This window comes from Balearica regulorum, chromosome 18 (genome assembly GCF_011004875.1).
Source record: "Balearica regulorum gibbericeps isolate bBalReg1 chromosome 18, bBalReg1.pri, whole genome shotgun sequence".
Classification (NCBI taxonomy): Eukaryota; Metazoa; Chordata; class Aves; order Gruiformes; family Gruidae; genus Balearica; species Balearica regulorum.
In genome coordinates this window covers 1460171-1482170 of record NC_046201.1, presented here as the reverse complement: position 1 = coordinate 1482170, position 22000 = coordinate 1460171, and the positions used below count along the sequence as shown (strand labels likewise).

Genomic DNA, 22000 nt, shown 5'->3' with positions numbered 1-22000 from the left:
CCAACACCTGGCTGCAAGCGCTGGTCCCAGCGTTTCTGTGCAATCAAGGCGGGTTTTAATTGGGTTTAGCTCCCCTGGCTGCAGCTTGGACTGGTTTGGGCCGTGGTGAGGGGGCGGCTGGGAGCGGTTTCAGCGTGTCGGTGCAGGGGGACGCGGGCTTTGGGGTGGCAGCGTGTCCCCCGTGCCAAGGGGGGGCTGGGGCGGGAAGGGGACCGCTGTGCCCTGGGATGGGTGTCGAGAGCCGCGTCTCGTGCTCCTCTCCCAGCCGTTGGGGCGAGACAGAGGAGAGGTTTGGGTGACATGGGGCGTGGAGCTGGCAGCAGTCACCCCCCTTTAGGAAGCCCCCACTACCCCCCCGCATTAGCCAGGCTTTGCCCTCCCAACATGGCGGCAAGCAGCGGCCGCCACGTGACGCCACATCTTGCCCTTCCCAACATGGCGGCGAACATCACGTGATCTCCCTCCGGCGTTGCCAGGCAACGGCAGACGCGGCCCTACCAGCGGCTCCCAGCAAGGCCCCGCCGCACCCCGGCCCCTCGGGAGGGTCAGGGTGTCCCCCGCCGCGGTGGGCTCCCCCTGAGGGCCCCGATCGCTCTCGGGGCTCCCCCACAGCAGCAGGACCCCACAGGGCTGGGGGGGGCTGTGTGTGTGTGTGAAGGGGCGCCCACCGCCACCTCGAAGGACCACCATGGAGATCATCTACGTGTACACGCGGAAGCGCAGCGAGTTCGGCCGGCCCTGCAGCTTCTCCGACCGGCCGGCCAAGGTGAACGTGGACATCCCCCCCGACCCCAGCATGGCCAGCGGCTTCATCCTGAGGAACCCCGTGGACAGCTCCGTCCAGCACACCAGCGACATGTCTGAGCACGAGGTGAGGGCTGCCCTCGAGGCTGCTGCTCCTCGGAGGGGAAAAGGTGCGTTTTACACCCGTTCGGCTCGATCTCTCGCTCCGCTTTCTCCGTGCCAACCCCCAGGTCAACACGGAGCGGGTGGAGGTGGAATCCCGCGGTGTCAACCACGTGGAGGGCGGCTGGCCCAAAGACATCAACCCGCAGGAGGTGGAGCAAACCATCCGCTTCAGGAAGAAAGTGGAGAAAGATGAAAACTACATCAACACCATCACCCACCTCGGCGCAGTAAGGCCTGCCCATCCCCCCTCCTCACCTCCCTTGCCCGGTTCCCTCCCCAAAGGCTCTGCCTGCGCTTTCCCTGCAGCTGATGGAGCACTGCGTCAAGCAGAACAACGCCATCAACATCTACGAGGAGTACTTCGGAGAGGAGGAGGTGGCAGAGGTGGAAGACGAGCCCCCCTCCGCAAAAACCATCAATGTCATCAGGTAGCACAGCCAGCCGGGCTCGCCAGGCTCTCCAGATCCACAGGGCTCCTGCATCTTAAACTGCCTTTGGAGGCAGAGGAGGTGGAAAACCCAGGGGCTTTAGAATAGCGCCAGATCGGTTCATGGGTGGAGAGACCTGCTGCAGCCTCCCTGATCCCTAACTCCATCTGTCCCTCCTGCCCTGCCCAGGCACTTTGGCAATAGGTACCACAGTCCAAGGACAGACGCAGCTCTGAGCATCTTCTAACCCTGCTTTAGACAGGATGGGGTTTTATTTTTTATTGGTGCCTCGAAGATTATTTGAGGGGCTGTTAGGTCATTTCTAGAAGTCAGATCCAGTAACATTATTGGATTCTTAGAAATGTATAACTGGAAAGACTTTATTAAATCATCAACTCTTCTCCTCCCACCCAACCCCCAAGAGAATCGTTTCCTGCACTCAATGCTCAAGGGCTGCAGCTTGTTTTAATTGCAATTACCACAGTTTCCTTTGGGAGACAGATATCCCACGGCGTGACAAAGCTGTTGGCAAACTAACATCTTTCTTTGATGTCCTGTTACCAAAAAGGGATCCAAACGTAACCAAGAGGACAGCTACGCATCTCTCCTGGCACCCCAACACGTGCAAGAAACTGGCAGCGGCTTATTCCAGCCTGGAGTTCCAGCAAAACACGAAAGAGATGAGCTTTGACTCGTACATCTGGGATCTTGGTAAGGGGAAGTAAAAACTCACCAGCCAGTAATGCTGCAGCTGCAGAAGCACTTTGTGTTTTCAAAGCATGTAATGACGCCTCACAGCACTCCGGGGGGGTGAACAGGGGTTTGGTTTCTGCTTTGCCCGCGGATCAATGCAGAGCAGGGGAGAAATGGGGCCTGAAAGCTGGGCAACAGGTGGAAAATAACCACTAAAATCCCACTACCTGACCTCATGAGCTAGAGTGCTGGTGACCACAACAGGCAGCTGAGCCGCGCTCCTCTTATGTGGTTCCTGTGTTTACACGGTTCACTTGTGCTTGATTAAGAAAGAGGCAGCACAAGCCCAGGTTGAGAACTGCGCTGTTCTGTCAAAGACTCTGTTGTATTTTGGAGCAAAAAACACAAAGAAGAGGGGTCAGGGCACCAGGGGTCTGTCCCCTGGCTGGCAGGCGAGGACAGGTCCCTTCCCTGGCTAAGGTGAGGTGTCCTGGTGACGCCGCCAGCTCCTCCTCATCCAGCACGGCTGGGCAAGCGCCAGCGCGGCAGGGAGCCAGGCCTGGAAGAGTGGGGTGCGGTGTCGGGAGGCAGGTTTAGAGGCGGGGGTGCTCACCCTCTGGACTGCCTTTGCACTTTGCTCTTTACTCATCCCTTCTTGGCAGAAAACCCCAACAAGCCGGAGCTCGTTCTCAAGCCGTCATCCCCTCTCGTGAGCCTGGAATACAACCCCAAAGACTCACACATCCTGGTGGGAGGATGCTACAACGGGCAGATGGGTAAGGAAGATGGATTAGGCGTGAGGCCGTACTAACAAGGCTTCGTTTTAATTCGGCCAGAGCCTGGTTCCAGCACAAAAGCCATCACGTCATGAGTGCCGCAGCTGGGAATATCCCCAGCGCAGCCTGAAGCCGTGGGGCTTGGCGAGCGGAGGACAGGCGTGCGCTCACCTGAGCAGGTACCCAGGGAGGGGAGGACACCGTGCCGGGGAGCCCTGTGCAGTGAGGCGGCTGTGGCTGCAGCAAGAGCCCGGGAGGGATTGCTGGATCAGAGGCTGAGCAGGGCACGTGCTGTGCTCCTGCCTTGCCCACGGCCTTGTATCTTTGCATGGCAAAAGCCCAGGAGAGTTGCTGTTGCTTCATGCACTAAATTGTTCTTGTGCTATTGTTTCAAGTGCTTGGAAAAGGGCCTCTCTTTGCCAGCTTCATTTATGGCTCTGTTATTTACTTGGCCATGCGAGTCCTTTGATTTAATTGCTCTCATTTTGATGTTTTCCTTGCCGTTTGCAGCAGCAATCGGATCTGACAGGGCATGCATTACGGGGCTGTTACTGCACGCTCCGCAGGTGATGGAAGGGAGGGATCTCGCCCCGTCCTTCCCAGCGCTCCCCCGGCGCGTGGCACGGGCCCAGCGGAGCACACCCCGTCACATCCAATTGCCTAATTAAAGTGAGCGAGAGGGAGCGCGTGCGGCTCGGTGCCACCGCGGCCCAGCTGCCTAACCTTTGCTGAACCGCGGCCGGTCCTGCGCTGCGGCTTGCCCTCTGCCGCGTGTCAGAGGCAGAGATATGGAAGGACGGCTGCTGCTGTCTGTGGGGAGCCTGCCTTCGTTAGCCAGTGCCCTTCGGGCATGCAGGAGGGGAGCAGAGCCCAGGTCAGGTCGTGCAGGCTGGTTTTTAGCAGCATTGACTGTAAGAGCTGCTGTTTGGAGCTGGCTGGGGGCTGCTCAGACTGTGTCTGGTCCTGCCGCAACCCCTCGTGCAGAGCGGGGGGAAGCCGGGTGGATTTATTATCTCTGGGGATTGTAGTGCATCTGCCACAGAGAGATGATCACTGAAGAAATGCTGCGGCTATTTAATATGTTACCATCATCTAGCTCGGTGTTTGCAGAAGGTGCAAATTGTGTTACTGCTCAGCGTGGGCATCCCTGGAAGTGATCACAGCAGCAGGCTCCCAGCCCGTGGGGCGCTTGCATGGTTCTTCTGGGGCTGGGAAGTGGGGGGCAGCACCCGGTGAGGTTTGCTCCCCATCCTGGCTTGGAGACTGGCACAGCATCTCCTTGGGAAACATGTGGCAAGCAAACGCAGGCAAGGGAGCAAGCGCAGATCTTGACAGCTCCTTTTCCTTCCCAGCTTACTGGGACACCAGGAAAGGGGGGCTGCCTGTGGAGGTGTCCACCGTGGAGTTCAGCCACAGGGACCCGGTGTACGGAGCCATCTGGCTGCAGTCCAAAACGGGCACCGAGTGCTTCTCGGCCTCCACCGACGGGCAGGTAAGAGGCAGGGGCAGGGCAGGGTGCCAGGCACTCCCACGGGGACCCCGCTGCCAGGCACCGACAGCCCAAAAGAGCTTCCCCTCTGGCATGGGAACAGGGACCCCAGGCTGGCGCAGGGCAGCTGCCGGGCTCCGGGGCACTTGGCTCCCCAGCACCCATGGCTGAGCCCGGAGCAGCCCCTGCAGCCACCTCCCGCTGCTCGTCCCCCGCAGGTCCTGTGGTGGGATATCCGCAAGCTGTCCGAGCCCACTGAGACGCTGGTCTTGGACATCACCCGGAAAGGGCTCCTGGAGAACGCTTTGGGTGCCGTCACGCTGGAGTTTGAGCCCACCATGGTGAGCCTCCCCGCACCTACCACCGGTACCCCAACCTGGGCAGGAGCATGAGCCAAACCAAGCCGGGCCGGCAGTGCCCGATCGCCCCCGCGGGCAGGGCTGCAGGGGCACGGCACAAGCGTCTGATGCACAGAGTGACCCACAGCACCGTGCTGCAGCTTGCAGCGTGTTCTCACCCATCTTTAAGGATCAGGAGTTGATATGCTCCCAAAACACGGGGTCTTGCTGGCGTTTCGGTCTCTAAATCCCGCAGATCATGGTGGGTCCCAGAGCTCCGCTCTCCCCGGGCACTGGCTGCAGCAGGCTCCCCCCTGCTCAGACAGCAAAGCCCTTTGCTGCCCCCCTGTCCCCTGTCCCGCGGGGTCCCCAGCCTGCTGATGGCTGCTCTTTCCTGCTCCCACCCTCAGCCCACCAAGTTCATGGTGGGCACAGAGCAGGGCATCGTCATCGCCTGCAACCGCAAGGCCAAGACACCCCCCGAAAAAATCACCAGCACCTACAGCGGCCACCACGGACCTGTCTACGCGCTGGCCAGGAACCCTTTCTACCCCAAAATCTTCCTGACAGTCGGTGACTGGACTGCTCGGATCTGGTCGGAGGAGACCAAGGAATCATCAATTATGTGGACCAAGTAGGTGTCGGTGTGTGTCAGTTTGCCCTGCAAAAAAATCTTCCTTTGTGTGGAAGAGCGTGTTCAGGGTCAGGCAGGAGGTAGTGGGACAGTCGCCGAGGCAGAGCGGTGCCAGCGTGGTCGATGGCGCTGGAACGGAGGGTGCACAGGCCTGGGCTCTTGGCTGAAGGGGCCAGGGGGATGGAGGCCAGAAGCCCATCCCTGCTGCGTCGGTTCTGCCGGCAGGTACCACCTCTCCTACCTGACGGACGGGTGCTGGAGCACCGTGAGGCCGGCCGTCTTCTTCACCACCAGGTCGGACGGGACCCTGGACGTCTGGGACTTCCTCTTCAAGCAGAACGACCCCTCCCTCAGCTTGAAGGTTGGGTCCCAGCGGCTCGGGGTCCCTCGCCCCGGGAGGGGAGCGGGTCTGTCCCAGGGCGGCCATCCCTCACGGAGCAATCCCACCCTGCCTGCGCGGAGCTCGGGATAAGCTCCGTCAAGCAGCAGCTGTCCCCTTAGCCCTGAGCTGTGCCTGGAGCCCAGTGCGCCCCAAAATTAACACATAGACTCCTGGCAAGCACATGGATTTGCCTCTGCCAGCTCGTCCTGCCTGACTCCCCCCATGGGGCATCACGTCAGGGCTGAGTGCCACCGCCCGCCCTTCCTCCTTCCCCAGGTCTGTGACGAGCCCCTCTCCAGCCTGCGCCTGCAGGACAACGGGTGCATCGTTGGCTGCGGCTCAAAGCTGGGCACTGTCACCCTGCTGGAAATCTCCTCTGGGTTCTGCACCCTCCAGAGGAACGAGAAGAACCTGGTCAATGCCGTACGTGTGCTTCGGGCCACGAGCCACTGTGCCAGCTCACAGCGAAGCCCTCGGCACTGCCGGCACATCGCTGGCCCCCTGCACAGCAGCTCCGCCAGCCAGCCCTGCGCTGTCCCGGTGCGGAGCACGCTGTCCCGCAGGGTCCCTGCTTGGCCCTGCACCCCTCAGCACCCACCCCCCACCCTAGATGTTTGAGCGGGAGACGAAGCGGGAGAAGATCCTGGAGGCCCGGCACCGGGAAATGCGGCTGAAGGAGCGTGCCAGGTCGGAGGGCCAGGAGATGGAGGTGGAGGAGATGCCGGTGGAGAGTCCCCACGATGTGCTCGAGCGCACGCGCAGAGAGTTCTTCGAGGTCATCGAAGCGGAGCTGCAGAGGAGGGCGCGGGCAGAGACCCAGCCCCTGCGTGGCAAGGTACCGGGGACGGGACAAACCGGCAGCCGCGGGGGGACTGCCTGCGTGGGGCAGGGGACAGGGCTCAGCCTCGGCCTTCCAGGTTAAAGACCACGCGGGAGAGGAGCGGGCGGCGCAGGGGGAAGAGAGCCAGCTGCCCAAGGACAGGGGAGAGGAGAAGGAGGAGAAGGATGCTGCCAAGGTCAGCGCACTCCGGCTTCGTGTTGCTTTCCCTCTCCTGGCTAGGGTTGCTGTTCTGTAGCTCGTGTGGGGCTGAGGCTGCTGGCTCTGAGCTGGGCTGAGCTTGTGGGGTCTCTGTGTCCGTGGGGTGACAAGCAGAGGGCCCCACACAGCTCCCTGACCCTGTGTCTGCTGCTTCTGCAGGAGCTGTAGCTGAGACAGGACCAGCGGGTCGCCCAGAAACCTCCTGTTGGTCTCAGATGCTGCCTGGCCCTTTGCCCTCCTGATTTTTTTTTCTTCTGAGTGAATAAACAGGAGCTTTCCACGTCACATTTCCTGTTTTGTCACAGCATGGTTGAGCAGAGGGTGGGAAACTCATGTCCTCTTGCTCTTCGTCTCCTCTCCTCGGGCCAGGCCGTGGATCAAAGCCGGCTGTGGACCACGGCAGAGTGCTCGTGGCAGTGGGATGTCCCTCAGTGTGTCCCCAGCCCGAGGAACAGGGCAAAGCAGGGCAGCTGGTGGTGGCAGCAGGGTCCCGGTGCAGCACCGTGCCACTTCCCGGCGGGGAGGGTGATGCTGAGCAAAGCCCCACGCCCCCCACCTCCTAATTTCCCTGTGGGAGCAGCCTGCGGTGCCTGGGCCAGGGTTATCGGCGCTGGGTAAACACAGCCCAGCCAGTGTCACCGCGTAGCCGCCCTGCTGCTTACCCAGCCATCAATTATTAACGAGCAGCCGGTTGCGCTCGCCCCACGGCACAGCTGTCGGCAGAGGGATGGGGCCACCGTGTAGGCAGCATCCCACGCGCCGGGGCAGGGGGTGAGGGTGGGTGCGCGGCGGTGCGGCCGGGTGCGGGTCCTGGCCAGACAGCACGGACAGAGGGGAAAAGCGGGTCCCGGGGTGCAGTGGGACCAGGGGGACAGGGCTCACGATCCCCCAGCCCCCAGCTGAACGCTGCCGTCTCCCAGCGCAGCCCGCTCCTGATCCCGGGCTGTGGGAAGGGAGCCGGGCACCAGCCGTGCAGCTCAGCCACGTGCCTCGTTAAGGGCCAGCCCGAATTGTACCAGCAGCTGGAGGTGCAAAGGCATTTCCCCGAGCCATGCGCTGGCCATGCCCCACGCAGGACAGGCACGTTGCCACCCAGCTCACAGCACCCTGACCGTGCCATGGGTGCAGCCAGGAGAGGGCAGGGAGCGTGGCCAGAGCCGCACACGGTGCCAGCCACTGTGTCCGCAGGAGCCGGCCGCGCTGCGGTGGTGTGTACGGCTCAACCATCTCCAGGGGACTGGGGCAGACGAGCGGGGCAGGGAGATGCAGGCTCTGCAGTGCCTCCCAGCCCGGGATGGGGTGACACCCGTGGGACCAGGCCCACAGCCCCCCCAGGAGGGCAGAGGGGTCAGCCCCCAGCCTGGGGCTCTGCCAGTGCCCAGGGGAGGGAAGGGGGGAGCCAGGCGGGGTCCCGCTGAGCCCACAGTCATTGGGGGCATTCAGGGCCAGGGCTGCAGCCGGGCACGGAGCGGGGACCAGCGTGCCCCATACACCCCGCTCACAGGCTCCCCTCGTCCCCCGTGCCCCAGCGAGGATGTGAACACTCCAGGGGATAGTGAGGAGCAGCAGCTGGCGGTGAGTCCTGGCCGGTGGCGGGTGGCACGCTGTCCCTGAGGGGAGCAGCACCGCTGCTGAGGGCAGTGGGGACACCTGGAACCAGGGCACCCCACTGCTGCACCCCACAGGGCTAGGACGTGGCAGGAAGGGGGGGACACGAGGGGGACAGGGTGGCCGGTGTGGCTTTGCCTGTCCGGCTACCCCACGGAGCAGCCATCCCTGCCGCACCTTGGCACCGTGGGGCTGGTTTGGCGGATGCCGCTGGGGCACCCTGGGGAGTTTGGGGGCACAGAGGTGTGGCACCAGCCCCCCCTACCATGGTCCCCCCGCTCCTGCTGTGCCACTGCAGGCTCACCCATCCCCGAGCCACGTCGGCGAGGGGCCGGGCGCCAGCCGGAGGGCACGCTGCCCGGCTGCCCCTTTAAGGCTGGTCCCAGCGGTGTTTGCTTTCGTCCCAGAAAAATGAACCTCTAATTGCAGCGCCCAGCAATGGAGGGGGGGGGGGGGTCCCGGAGGCTGCGTCGGCACCGCACTGCTGAAGCCTCATCTGCCGGACCCTGCTGCGATGGCTCGTGTGCAGGTCCGTGTCCCCGTCCCCCGTCCCCATCCCCTCCACCCCACGCTCATCCCCGTGTCTCGCAGGTGGCTCTTCGCATCCGTCCGATGAGCGCGGCCGAGCTGGCGGAGGGGGCCAAGCCCATCGCCCACTGCGTGGACCAGCAGGTACGGCCGTGGGACGGGCACCCGTGGGTTCGTCGGGCACCGCCTGGTCCTGGTGCTCCGCCACCCCTCTGCTTGCCCTGTGCCCATCCCGCGGGGTCAGCGGGGCCAGGTACCCCGGGGCAGGATGTGACCCCCAGCACAGTGCCTGCCCTGGGACGTGCCCAGCAGCACCCAGCGCTGCGTGCGATGCCCATGTGTGCCGGGCACTGTCTGGGGGGGTCCCCTGCGGCCTCACAGCCCCTGCGAAAGACCCTACGAAAACAAAGCAGCAGGGTGGGAACCTCTGGGGGCTCTGGATCAGGACCCCCCCTTCCCACAGTGCTGTGGGACCCCAGCGCTGCCTGTCCCTGTCCCCAGTCCTGAGTGGAATGGGGGGAGCTGGGGGGCTGTGCGGGGGGGGGCGGAGGTGGAAGGAGGGCAGCAGCGAGGGAGCTTCCCTTATGGGGAAAGGTCAAAATCTGCATTGCGATGGGAGCCGGCGGGGACCCTGCGAGGGGCCACCCCTCACAGGGACAGGGACACGCAGGGTCCCTGTGGGGTGCCAGCGTCCCCAACCGCCTCACGGTGCCCGGGGAGCGAGCACCTTGGTGGGCTGCGCTCACAGAGGGGCCTTTGTGCTGCCGTGCCCAGGTGGGTGCAGCGGGCGGCTGGCCCGGCAGGTCCCCTGGCACCACGCACAGAGGTGGCTTTGAGCCGCAGCCCCGCCTGGGCACAATGGGACCATTCAGAAGCACAAAGGGCCCCGCGCCGCCAGCACCGGCACCGGCCCGGGCACCTCCTGCACCCCGGCACCGAGGGGACACTGGCCCTGGGAAAGCAGGGGAGGATGACCACGGGGTCCCATGAGGGCTCAGACCCCTTGGGGAGCTCATCCCAGTGCCCCCACCCCATGCCGGGGTGCCCTCCACCCATGCCAGGGTGTCCCTCTTGGCTCCGGCCCCGTTGTGTTTGCTGTGGGTGATGTGTGGTACCCAGGCAGGAGCGTGGCGGGGAGACACAGCTCCGAGCGAGCGGTTCCCCCCAGGACACGCAGGTGATGCTGGGGCAGGGTGCTCAGTCTCCCCCAGCTCCTGGGGCCAGCAGGGGCGAGCGATTGCATTACCCAGCACCGGGGTGCTGATGCCTGGGCTCGGAAACCCGAGTCCTGCTCAGGTCCCCCCGGGGCACCAGGAGCCCGATCACCCGTGGGGGGATGCGCTCGTCCGCGGGGCCCCTCACCCACCGGCCGGGGTGGAGCTGCTGGCAGACACGGGCCGTCCCGGTGCTCCCACAGAGCTGTGCTGCGGGGACAGGGCTGGGGAGAGCATCCTGCTGCGTCCGTCTGTCCGTGCACATCCTGGGGGATCCGTGCCACGACGCCACCAGCCGTCGGGGCTCCCGGCACCTCGTTACACCTCAGGGCCCAAGCGAGGGCTAATTAGCACCATTAACGGCGGTGCAATGCCCAGCGTGGGCTGTGCCTCCAGGGGAGGCTGGAGGTGACCCTGGAGCTGAGGGGTGGTGGGTGCCACCCAGCCAGCCCCGCTCCCGTCCCCCGGCAGGTCGTGGTGCTGCGAGACCCCATGGAAGACCCCGATGATGTCCTGCGCGCCAGCCGCTCCCGGGAGAAATCCTACGTCTTCGACATGGCCTTGGACTCCACGGCCACCCAGGTGGGTCCCTCAGAGCATGGGGGGGTGTGGAATGGGGGGAGGCAGGCTGGGGTTCCCCGGGGCAGTGGGTGGAGGTGGGGGGGCAGCAGGATGCACCCCGTGGCCTCTCACCCTCCCGCAGGAGACCGTGTACCGTGCCACCACCCAGGACCTCCTCACAGGCGTCATCTCCGGCTACAACGCCACCGTCTTCGCCTACGGCCCCACCGGTGAGGGGTGTGGGGTTGGGGAGCGGGCCAGCCCCATGGCCACAGAGGGGTCCCGGCCCCGAGCCAGCCCCATCCTCTGCCCCAGGCTGCGGGAAGACCTACACCATGCTGGGCACCGACGGCGAGCCCGGCATCTGTGCCCGCATGCTGGCTGACCTCTTCCAGGCCATCGAGGATGCCAGCGGTGACACGGAGTACGAGGTCACCATGTCCTACCTCGAGGTGTGGCAGGAGGCCGCGGGGATGTCCCCGTCCCCAGGGAGGGCGGGGGACAGCGAGCGGCACGTGGCCCCAAGCCGAGTATCTCTGTGCCCAGGGTGGGATGCGGTGTCCCCGCTGGTCCCCACGCTGGGGGGGACGTGCCCAGCTCCTTCCCCCTGCCCAGATCTACAACGAGAGGATCCGGGACCTGCTGAACCCCTCGCTGGGCTGCCTGCAGCTGCGGGAGGACGCCAGCGGTGCCATCCAGGTGGCCGGCATCACCGAGGTCTCTGCCATCAACGCCAACGAGGTGAGCCAGCAGATGCTCGTGGGGCGTGGGGGGGGTCCGGCGAGCCCTCCCTGTCCAGCGCTGCCCGTCTGCCCCAGGTCATGCAGCTGCTGGCGCGGGGGAACAGGCGGCGGACGCAGGAGCCCACGGCCGCCAACCGCACCTCGTCACGCTCCCACGCGGTGCTGCAGGTCACCGTGCACCAGCGGCACCGGGGTGGGGGGCTGCGCCACGGCCGCCTCCTCATGATCGATCTGGCGGGCTCCGAGCGGGCAGCGCAGGTACGGCACCTGCCTGGGGGGGTGCAGGGCCAGGGACCCCCCGCCCCGGGCCCCTCATCTGCCAGGTTTTTCCCTCTGCCATCCCGTCCCTGCCCAGACGCAGAACCGTGGGCGGAGGATGAAGGAGGGAGCCCACATCAACCGCTCGCTGCTGGCCCTGGGCAACTGCATCCAGGCCCTGAGCCGCCAGGCGAGCACCAAGTACATCAACTACCGCGACAGCAAGCTGACCCGCCTGCTCAAGGTGCGGCCGGGGGGCCTGGCTCCCCGCAGCGGGATCCGAGCTGGGGGGTGATGCACAGGCTGCCCCCGCCACGGCGTCTCTCAGCCGTGTTCTCCGTGGCCAGCACTCGCTCGAGGGCAACAGCCGCACGGTGATGATCGCCCACATCAGCCCAGCCAGCACCGCCGTCGAGGAGACCCGCAGCACCCTCGCCTACGCCCACCGCGCCAAGAGCATCCGCACCACGGTAGGGTGGGAGCACAGGCAGTCTCCTGCCCTCCCGGGCCCCGAGCAGCCCTGGCCCCGCTGCCCCCCAGCGAGGGGGGTACGAGGAGTTCGCCCCTACACCGCTCCGCGGGTGCCCAGGGAAGGGGAACTGCTGAGGGCACTGCTCTAGCAGCTCTTGGGGTGCTCAGGACCTGCTCCATGGCCATGTGCTGCCTGGGGACGCTGCTTGGGGAATCCTACTCAGAGACACAGTTGGGGACCTGCTCCACCAGCTCTGTCCTGCTGGGGGACCCCCTGCCTGGGGACCCTCTTCAGGGATCCTACTCGAGGACCTGCTGGGGACCCGCTCCACCAGCCATGCCCTGCTCAGGGACCCCTCTTAGGGACCCTGCCGGGGGCCGGGCTGAGCGGGGGCCATGGGACACCCACACCGGCCCCAGCCCAGGTGAGGCACAACCTGCTCAGCGTCTCGTACCGCGTGGCACAGTATGGCAGCGTTGTGGCTGACCTGCGCAGGGAGACCCAGCGCCTCGAGGGCCATGAGGACGCGGAGCCAGGGCAGGGCGAGCGCCGGGACATCCCCTGCATCTGGGGTACATCCCGGCCCCCCACCCTCCCGTGGCCCTGTGGGGCTCAGCGCTGATGCCCGGTGCCTCCAGCCCAGGTTCGGCTGCGCGGTGCTCGCCCAGAGCAGCACCATGTGCGGGAGGAGCTGCTTGGTGCCCGCCGCGAGCAGGCGGCCCTGCGCCATGTCCTCCGGCTGGAGAGCACCGCGCTGCGCAGCCGGCATCTGCTCGCTCTCGCCCAGTGTGTAGGTACAAAGGACCCCAGGACGGGGTCCCCTGATGAGCTGGGCTGGGGGTGAGACCACCTCCTCCTCCCCCCAGCAGGACACGGCGGGGCTGGCAGCGGAGCGAGGAGGGACAGGGGGAGCTGGACAGCCCCAGTGACAGCAAGAGGGACTTGGGCATGGGGGATAAGAGGTTGGACGTGCCAGAGCCACCCGATGTGGCCGCTGCCCGTGAGAGCATTGCGGCTCTGGTGGAAGAGCAGGGCAGGCTCCAGCAGCAGAAGGTTTGGGACCCCCCGTCCCCACTGCTGGCAACTGAAACCCCATCACTAGTGAGCTGAGTTTGAGAAGTCTCAGCGCCCGGGTTCCCCAGCAGCCCTGGGGGGACGTGGATACTCTTGGACTGGAGTGTGGGTCAGGGGCCAGGGGTGCTGGCAGGGCTGCTGGTGCCATGGCAGGGGTGCTGGCAGCGGGCAGGAACAGTGACCATGCTGCGTGCCCGCAGGCAGAGCTGGCGCGGCGCTTCCGGCAGAGCCAGCATCACACACGGCGGCCGGAGGAGACCCTGCGGCACCGGAGCAGCTCAGCAGAGCAGCGGGAGGTGCTGACCCTGCTGCGCCACCTGCGCCAGCTGGAGCTGGAGATGGCAGAGACGCGGTCCCGCACCCTGCTCCAGGGCAGCCTCCGGCACCCGCCGGCTGCAGCAGCGCAGCGCTTTGACCAGCACCGGCCCCTCTGTGCCCGCATCATCCAGCAGCAGCAGCAGCTCATCGCCGGTGCGTCCCTCCCGTGACTTCTGCCACGACAAAGGGGCCTCTTGCGTGTGGTCGCCCTGGAGTCCCGCAGTGTCACCGCGTTATTGCAACGGGACGTGTCGCGATGCAAAGTCCCCCCGGTGTCGTGACATAGCCACGACGCTGCCGCCTGAGCCCAGCCTGCCCTCTCGCTGGCAGACAACCGGCTGTCGGTGCCGCGGCCGCTGGAGAAGCTGTACGAGACCTACCTGCGGGAGCTGGCAGGGGACCCCAGGGGCACCAGAACCCTCAAGGTAGGGCAGGGTGGCAGGGCACCCCCCCAGACCCCAGGCAGGGCACTCAGCCCCCGTCCCTGCCCAGGGCACGGCCCTGCCCAGGATCCCGCAGGCGAGCGGCACAGCCAGCCTGCCGGACACAGACCGGGACAGCGTGCGGGCACAGAGCTGTGAGCACCCCACACTGCCATGGCAGGGGTCCCACCGTGACACCCTCCCACCCCTGCACCCCGCGGGGGACAGGTACAGGTGGGTGTCCACCAGCCTGCACGTGCACGGGGCTGCACGTGCCCCTCAGCTGTCATGGCAGAGGGTAAGGGGTGTCCCCTCTCTGGCAGCACCCCGATCCCCATGTTCAGGAAGATCCAGTGGGCACAGCGGCTGGGGAGCATGGTGGTGCCCACCCCGCCTCCTGGCCAGGGCACAGTGGCCCAGGACGTGAGTACGGCTGGGCCCACAGCACCGAAGCCCCGAGGTGGGGATGCTTATGGGTACCATGGGTCCTGGCAGCGCACGCCACGGGCCAGCCTGGGCATCCGGCACGATCCCTCCGTGGGCAGCGGGACCGGCTGGGAGGCGGTGGTGGCAGCGGGCAGGGGTGAGCCGAGCAGGGCCGTGGGGCTGAGCAGGCAGCCGTGCCCCGCTGACGGTGCCGCCGCACCACAGAGCAGTGGGAGATGTCAAGCAGCACCAAGAGCATTGTGGCTGATGCCGCTCAGCACCGGTCCCGCATCCCAGAGAGCATCCGCCTGCACCCGCCGAGGCCCGCGGAGGAGTGGGGTGGCCCTGGGCTGCGGCACACCGGCGGCGAGGACAGGCTGGCGGGGACGGCCACCCGCTCCCCGGGCACCTGGCTGCGGAAGCGCGAGAAGGGCAGCAGGGAGCGGGGGAAGAGGGAGGAATCACTGGATGGCAGAAGGAGATCAAGGTGGTCACGGTCCTTCGAGGTCACCGGCTGTGGGGTAGGTGCAGGCGGGGGGGGCTGTGTCCCCCGGCAAGGCGGCACCGACTGGACCCGGGAGGTGGTGGAGCTCCGGCAGAGCAGTGCTGGTGGCGGTGCCATGCCCGGGGGAGGAGGGAGGGGAGGAAGGCCATGCCCAGCTCCCCTTGGCATCCCTTTGCCCACCATCGGGGTGTCAGCACCCTGCGGCATGCACCTCCCGCCCCCACACACACACACAAATATCGTGGTTCCTCCCCAAAGCGCCATGCCCACGGACCTTCTCTCTGGCAGCCAGCAGCCCCCGGGGCTCCTTGCCGCCATCCCCCATGCTGCAGAGCTCTGAGCGCGCCATGCCAGCGGGGGTGCACCCAGGGACCCCCCCCCCCAAGCCCTGCCTGGAGCAAAGCCCCCGCACAGCCAGCTGCCAGGTGAGCCCCCGGCTGGGGACGGGGTGCAGCGGCCATCGCCCACCCAGCCCAGCACCTGGGGCTGCTGCTGAAGCACCCCTTCCCTGGGTGCTGGGGACCCCTCTCTAGGTCCCCCCCCCCACAGCTCCCCGCCAGCCCCTGCGGCTCGGCTGCGTCAGCAGGAACGGTGCCAGGGCCTCCGGCAAGGGCGGATGGAGTCACCATTACTGAGCCAAGCACCTTGCCAGAGGGGCACCGGACCCCGTGCCAAGCCAGCGGGATGAGTGCCCGTCCTGCCAGCCCCAGTGCCGTGCAGCGCCCCCGTGCCAGCCCTGCTGGGGGCGAGGGGCAAGGGGCCAGCCCTCCCCGTGCCAAACCCACCCCAAGGCAGGCACCCAGGTCAGTGACCCCGGCAGAGCCACGCAGATGCTTCGGGAAGGGCCCCTGTGGGTGCTCAGCACCCAGGGGATGCTGCCGGCCATCCAGCACCGCCAGGCACTGCCGGGGCGCAGGGCAGCTGGACGGGTGTTTTCCTTGCGGGGGGGTTACATTAAAGAGATGTGCTGAGCCAGAGTGGTGTGACGGCCGTGCACAGCCCGACGCACCCCTGCCCGTCCCCAGGGAACCCCCCAAAGACACCCCTGCACGCCCCACGCTCGTTTTCTGCTTTTATTAGGAAGGGATGGGGGGTGTCCGGGCAGGGAGGGGGCAGCTACTGGCCATGAGCAGGGACGGTGCCCCCCAGGCTTCCTCCGCCGGGGGGGGGCGGACGGACCACCCGTCCCAGCCTGGGCATGCACCCGGCTCACCGCCGAGTCAGGGGTGCTGCTGCCAGGGTACCCGTGTCGGCAGCCGGACCCAGCACCGCAGCCTCGCTGCCCGGCACAGACGGACGCCGGTGCCGCAGGGGTGGCATCGCAGGAGGCCGGGCTGTCCCTGGCCCCATCCTCTCACCCGTGGGGGTTTGTGAGCCCAGGATGTGCCCGCGGCCGTGGGCTGCACATTTCGCCTCCTGCACCACCCGCGTGGGGCGGGGGGGATCCCGGTGTCCCCTGTCCCCACAGGCACCCAGGGACGGCAATGGGGACGGGACGTGGCAGGGGGACAATCGAGGAGGGGCGGGCGGCGGAGAGCAGCCCCAGGGCCCCCCAGCACGGGGACCTCCATCTACCTACAAGCAGGAGGACCGAGAACGAGCCCCCCGCCGTGGGGCTGGCACCAATCCGGCTGCGGGACCCGGCTCTGCCTCGTCACTTCTTCACCTTGATGAGGGAGTGGTAGACGGGTTTGATGATGATGTGGAGGTGCAGGGAGTTGTCGATGAGGTACTCGGAGGTGCGCTTCTGCAGGTCGGCGTGCGCGAGGAAGTCGGCCGCCTCGTCCGAGCTCTGGTGGAAGCTGTAGGCGTGCTTCACCAAGACACGGCCCTGCTGCCGCACACCCACCAGCACCGTCTTCTGGAAGCTGACGCCGGCAAAGTCAGGGCTGCTCGTGGCCGGGGTGATGACGAGCCGGGGGCGGCCGTCCTCGATGCGCACCGGCTGGACGGCACCCGAAACCGAGTCCGAGTAGACGGGGCGCAGGCTGATGGGCAGCCAGCGCGGCGAGAAGAGGACGTTCCAGGTCACGCGCTTACCGGCGTCGTGGCTGCTGGGACCCAGCTGGGTCTGGAAGCTGGTGCTGCGATCGTCCCGCGCCGGGTTGTTGATGACCCACTGGGAGCCCCAGCTGGACGAGAGGTAGTTGCGGGGTAGGAACATGCTGCAGTTGACGTCGAAATACTTGGCGAAATGGAGGGGAGAGGCGGCGTGGAACTGGAAAGCCTGGAAGAGCAGGTCCTGCACCGCGCCGTAGTGCCGCGCCAGCACCACCGACTGCGCCTGCAGCCGGAAGAGCTGGCTGGGCGCGATCATGGGGTAGCGGATGGCACGCAGCACCCGTTCGGCCACAGGACCCTCGGGCTGCCGGCGGCTCAGCCAGCCCTCCACGGCAGTGTAGAGCTCCAGCTCGCTGTGCAGCACCAGGTCGGAGCGCTCCAGCAGCAGCAGCAGCAGCTCCACGCTCACCGAGCCCCACTCGGCACTGCCCAGCACGGCCGAGAGGTTCCAGGCCAGGAACTGGAGGCAGCTCTCCTGCAGCGCCGCGTCCCCGATGCGCACGGCGTAGTGGTACCAGCCCACCACGTGGCCCTGGCTCGACTCGCTGGCCAGGTGGGTCTTCATGTAGTCGGCCACGCCGCGCTGCAGCCCCCAGACCCGGTACTTGCTGGCCAGCTGGTGCATGGGGATGGCTTGGTGCAGCAGGATGGAGACCCCCCCACAGTACAGGTACCTGGGGCAGAGTGGGTCGGTGACACTGGTGTCCCCTGATCACCTTCCCAATCTGCCGCCCGGCCCCAGTGGAGCATCCTCCCTCCTTGGCTGCATCCCTCTGGGCATCCCATCCTGGGGGGTCCCCGTGGTCCCCAGGGGAGCATCCTCCCTCATTGGCTGCATCCCTGCCGGCACCCCCATCCCGTGGGGTTCCCGTGGTCCCCAGAAAAGCTGTGGCCCTCCTGATGTCCCCGTCCCTTGGGGTCCCCACGTACCTGATAAACTTCTCGAAGAGCGCTGCAGTCTCAGGTGGCTCGTGCAGGGTGACGACGCTCTGGTTGCGCAGAAGGCTCTCGAAGACCTCGCTCTGGAGGCTGAGCAGCAGCTGGTGGGTGTGGAAGACCTTGGCCTCATCGGAGGCGGCCGTGCGCACCCGCAGCACCGAGTCGCTGCCGTTGCCGTTCTGCAGCAGTTCCTGCAGCCGCTGCAGCAGCGTCAGCGAGTGGTTGATGGTGGCCGCCGTGGCGTCACCGCTAAGGTCGGCCTTCTGGGCTGCGGGGAGACGGGACCGTCCCAGTGCTGCACCCCCGGAACTGGGCACGGGGTGCTGGGGTGCAGCAGAGTGGGGCTATGGGGCGGTTAACGGGGGGCTGGGGAAGCCTGGCTCTGTGCACAACCCCCAGTGCCAAAGGGCCGGCTGGTGCCAAGACGGTAGGGGGAGGATGAGGGGACATGGGGACATTTGTGTCCTTGGGAGCCAAAAAACTGCTTTTCTGCAGCAGAAGGGGTGAGACCACCATGTCCCAGGCTGGGACGTGCTGGGAAATGGCCCTGTGCCGGGCAGCGCTGGCTCGCAGCCCGGTCTGCCAGCCCTAATCCCGTCCCCACTGTGGGTAGAGTGAGCCCTGGGCATCGCCCCCGAAACCCCACGTCCCGGCGTGACACGTGGGGCACACGAGAGCCCGTGGGTGTGGGGAGCCGGGCACGCTCTGCCCCCGCACCCGGGGTCAGCGTCCCCACAGTCCCAGCAGCCTGAGGACACCGGCTGCCCCGGCGTCGCTGCGGGTCGGTGCTGCTGCTCCCGGTGTGATCCCTGCCTGCGAACCGGCACCTCCTGCCTGGCCGCGTTCTGGTCCCCTCCTCCGGCCGCGTGTGCCAGCAGCCCAGCCTGGCCGCGGTTTGGCGCACACCAGGGGCGACCGTCCCCCGTGTCCGTGTGCCCACAGTGCCGGGCTCCCAGCAGGGATGGGGACCAAGACAGGGGTCTCCGTGCTCCCGCAGGTGCGGAGAGCCTTCCTCCCTCTGCTGCTCTCCCTCATGCCTGGCACAACTCCCACCCCCTGCCCGGAGCATCCTTCCCCCAGGGTGAATTTGGCCCCGTCTCTCTCAAATCCCATCTTGCTGGCCAGCGATCCGGCAGATTACCCTTCTCAGCGCTGGCTTAAGCCCGGCTGAGCGGGGATGGGGAAGGGGATTGGGAGCCACTCGCCCCGCAGTGCCGGACATCGCTGCCCGCAGCACCGAGCCTTCCCTGGGCAGCAGCAAGCACAGCCTGGCTCTCACCGCCGGCGCCTCCCGGGCACCGTGGGGCACGGCTGTGGGGCACGGCACGTCCAGGAGCCACATCCCTCCCTCCCCAGGAGCCACGACGGCTGCTGGAGAGCCGTGCTCAGCCTCCCACGGGCATCACCGGACACCCACACCACGGCTGAGCCCCACCCCGGCACCCAGAGAGGTCAGCGGGACCCACGGCACGGGGACCCCTCCACGCCTCCCCCCACCACGGCCACCCTTACCGGCTTGCACGGTGAGGAGGAGGAGGAGGAGGAAGGCAGCGGCGGTGCAGCCCCAGTGGCGGGCGGCCACGGGCTGGGCGCCCGTCAGCCTGGCCATGGCTTCGCAAGCGCATCTGCCGGGTCTCGGTGCGGCACGGGCGCACGCTGCCCGCCTGGCGCTTATGTAGGCCACGAGCCCTCCCAGCCCGCGCGCCCGCGCCGCCACCATCGATTGGTGGAAACTGGGACCCGCCGTTACCAAGGGAACCGCTTCCAGCCCCCGTCCATCCCACCCCAACCCCGGACCCCAACCCCGCACCCCAGGGTGGCCTGACAGGGTGCCCCAGTGAGCCCCGGCACGGCACGGGGGCATCTCCGTCTGCCGCCTGCTCCCGCGCTGCCGCGCCGTGCCGGAGCCCCCGTGCATGGCCGCAACCCTTTGTGCAGCCAGACCGCCAGGACGCGGCAGCGGGGTCTTTGCATTCAGGGCACAGCTCGGCGTGGCCTCCCGGCTCCCCCCGGCTCATGGGTATTCATGCCGGCAGCAGCCCATCACCATGGCATCCGGGCTGCCGGCAGGAACTGCCTGCCCTTTTCCCAGCCTTTGCAGCCAAGAGGCTGCCTGCGCCCCGTGAGTGCCCTGCGCCGGCCTCCGCTGGCACCTCACCTGCCCCGACGGCTCTTGGGGGCTTCGCAAGGGGGCCGGGGCGGCGTTTGTTCCCCCCCCCTCCCCCAGCCCCGGTGCCTCACGCCCGGGCCGGTGCGGCTCTGCTGGGGGTGGTGCTGGGTGCCCCCGCTCCCCTGCGGGAGATGGGCACCCCTCTGTGCGGGAGCATTCGCTGGCACAGCCCAAACAAGGGGGGGTGGGAGTGGGGGGTGTCTGCACCTCACTTTTGGCCCCAGTGGCACTGTGGGGTGGGGAGCCAGGACCGGGACCCCCAGCCGGGGGGACAGACCCCACAGACGGCGGCAGCCCGGCTCACACGGGCACGGCAGCCCCTTACCCACCGCCCGGGCTCCCCGTGAAGGCGGGAGCCCCCCCTGCCCCACGGTTCGGTGCTCCCTGGGCAGGAGCTGCCAGCCCCGGGACCGCTGCACAAGGTCACCTTGGGGTGCAGCAGGACCCCATCTGCCGTGGGGGGCAGCGCCTGGGCCCCCCCTCCCGGGGACAGCGCCGGGGAGATGCTGTGACCTTCAGCACACGGCAGTGCCGGAGCCGAGGAGGGACATTAGCCGGTTCCCAGTTATTGAGTATCTGGGCTGACAGGATTAGTGCCGGCGCCTGCGGTATCGCAGCTTGGTGTTCAGCTGCCGAGCGAGGTGACAGCGTGGCATGGCTGGTGCCCGTTTCACGCCCCGCTCCCTCCCTGGGGCCCGTGGGGGGATGCGATGCCATGGCCAGCGCGGCCAGCACCGCCACCCCACCGCACGGAGCGAAGGCGGCCGTCGGCGCGTGCGGTGGGGCAGGACAGCGGTGGCCAGGGCTCCGTGCCGGGCAGGGGGGGTGCAGCCGAGTGGGGGTTGCTCAGCCCATCTGCCCTTTTGCATCAGCTTGCCTGGCCCTGGCACGGTGCTGCCGCCGCGGCCGGGGGCTGCTTTCGTGCCGGCCAGGGCTTCTGAGGACAGGTTTGCTTTGGGCTCACGTGGGAGCCGGAGCCGGGGCGCCTGCATCCCTGAGGAGGACGGGGACACGGGGCTGAGGAGCCCCATCCCTGAGCACAGCTGTGGCCCGGGGGGGTGAGCACGGGGCCCGGGCTTAGACGGGGTCTCCAGATGTTGAGTGTGGGCAGATGTTGCCACAGGTCCCGGGGGGAGGATCACCCATCTGGCTCTGCCCCATGGTCAAGCCACCAGACCACCACTGTGCCGCGTTCCCGGTGCTCCCCGGCCCCTCGCGGGGACAGGCAGGCAGCAGGCAGGCGATGCCGTGCCCGGCGTGGGGCCATTGCTCGAGCTCCGTGGCCCCGCGGGGCAGGGGAGCCCCAAGAGTGCGGTGCAAGCAGAGCGCAGAGCCCAGGCGGGCATTCCTGCATCGCGGCGGGGTGCAGGCCGGCCAGGGAATCAGGGGGCCCCGCCGCGGCACAGCCGGTTAATGGCTCATCATATCCACCGATGCCTCATTTAACCTCCTGCCTGCAAAATAACAGCTTGCCAGGAGCGTGCGCCTGGTGAGCCGCCGGCACAGTGCCAGCCCAGGCTGCACCCTACAGCCCAGGGACCCTGGTGTCCCCCCGCGGGGGCATCAGCTGGCCACGGGGCAGGGCGGCATGGGCTGCGGGCCGTGGGGGGACAGGGGGAACCGTGGGGCCGGTGCTGGGGTCACCAGAGAACAGGGCATCCATCCCCCAGTCCCTGGTGAGATGGAGAGAGCAGCTGTGCCGTCCCGGTAATTGCGGCTGAGGCGGTGGAGGGCTGGCTCACCATAGCGACCCGTGCCAGGTGGCTCCTGCTGGCCCCGTGGCTCTGCACAGTCCCTGCAGGCCAGGGGCACCGGGAGGGGGGCGAGAACCGGGGGGCTAGGTGGTCCCAGGGACAGGCAGGGGACATCAGCCTTCCCACCCCTGCCTGTCCTGCTGGGGAAACTGAGGCACAGGCAGGCTTTCCCTCCGGCTTGGGCCATCAGCCAGACACACTCGTGTGCATGCTCACGTGTGCACACTCACCCTCGCACACACGCAGACCCACCCCCCTG

General features: G+C 67.2%; 3 protein-coding genes across 3 annotated transcripts; 2 read left to right on the top strand and 1 right to left on the bottom strand.

The window, feature by feature from the left end:
- The first annotated feature begins 488 nt into the window (after positions 1 to 488).
- DNAI2 (dynein axonemal intermediate chain 2) lies at positions 489 to 6973 on the top strand. The gene is made up of 13 exons (XM_075770394.1): positions 489 to 871; positions 975 to 1136; positions 1216 to 1337; positions 1906 to 2048; positions 2693 to 2806; positions 4159 to 4298; positions 4514 to 4636; positions 5044 to 5267; positions 5493 to 5628; positions 5926 to 6072; positions 6260 to 6484; positions 6567 to 6665; positions 6848 to 6973. The coding sequence occupies exons 1-13, from the start codon at positions 689 to 691 to the stop codon at positions 6854 to 6856; spliced, it is 1827 nt and encodes a 608-aa protein (XP_075626509.1). The 5' UTR covers positions 489 to 688; the 3' UTR covers positions 6857 to 6973.
- Positions 6974 to 8751: 1778 nt separating this feature from the next.
- Positions 8752 to 15838, top strand: KIF19 (kinesin family member 19). The gene is made up of 14 exons (XM_075770316.1): positions 8752 to 8825; positions 8888 to 8968; positions 10510 to 10620; positions 10742 to 10829; positions 10915 to 11051; positions 11215 to 11340; positions 11418 to 11600; positions 11698 to 11844; positions 11948 to 12070; positions 13347 to 13617; positions 13795 to 13889; positions 13957 to 14120; positions 14210 to 14833; positions 15106 to 15838. The coding sequence occupies exons 1-14, from the start codon at positions 8811 to 8813 to the stop codon at positions 15155 to 15157; spliced, it is 2217 nt and encodes a 738-aa protein (XP_075626431.1). The 5' UTR covers positions 8752 to 8810; the 3' UTR covers positions 15158 to 15838.
- Positions 15839 to 15876: 38 nt separating this feature from the next.
- BTBD17 (BTB domain containing 17) lies at positions 15877 to 19935 on the bottom strand. Its single transcript, XM_075770325.1, has 3 exons — positions 19330 to 19935; positions 17809 to 18085; positions 15877 to 17552 (listed from the first exon to the last, which is right to left on the bottom strand). Exons 1-3 carry the CDS (start codon positions 19733 to 19735, stop codon positions 16472 to 16474), a joined length of 1764 nt encoding a protein of 587 aa, XP_075626440.1. The 5' UTR covers positions 19736 to 19935; the 3' UTR covers positions 15877 to 16471.
- Positions 19936 to 22000: the final 2065 nt, after the last annotated feature.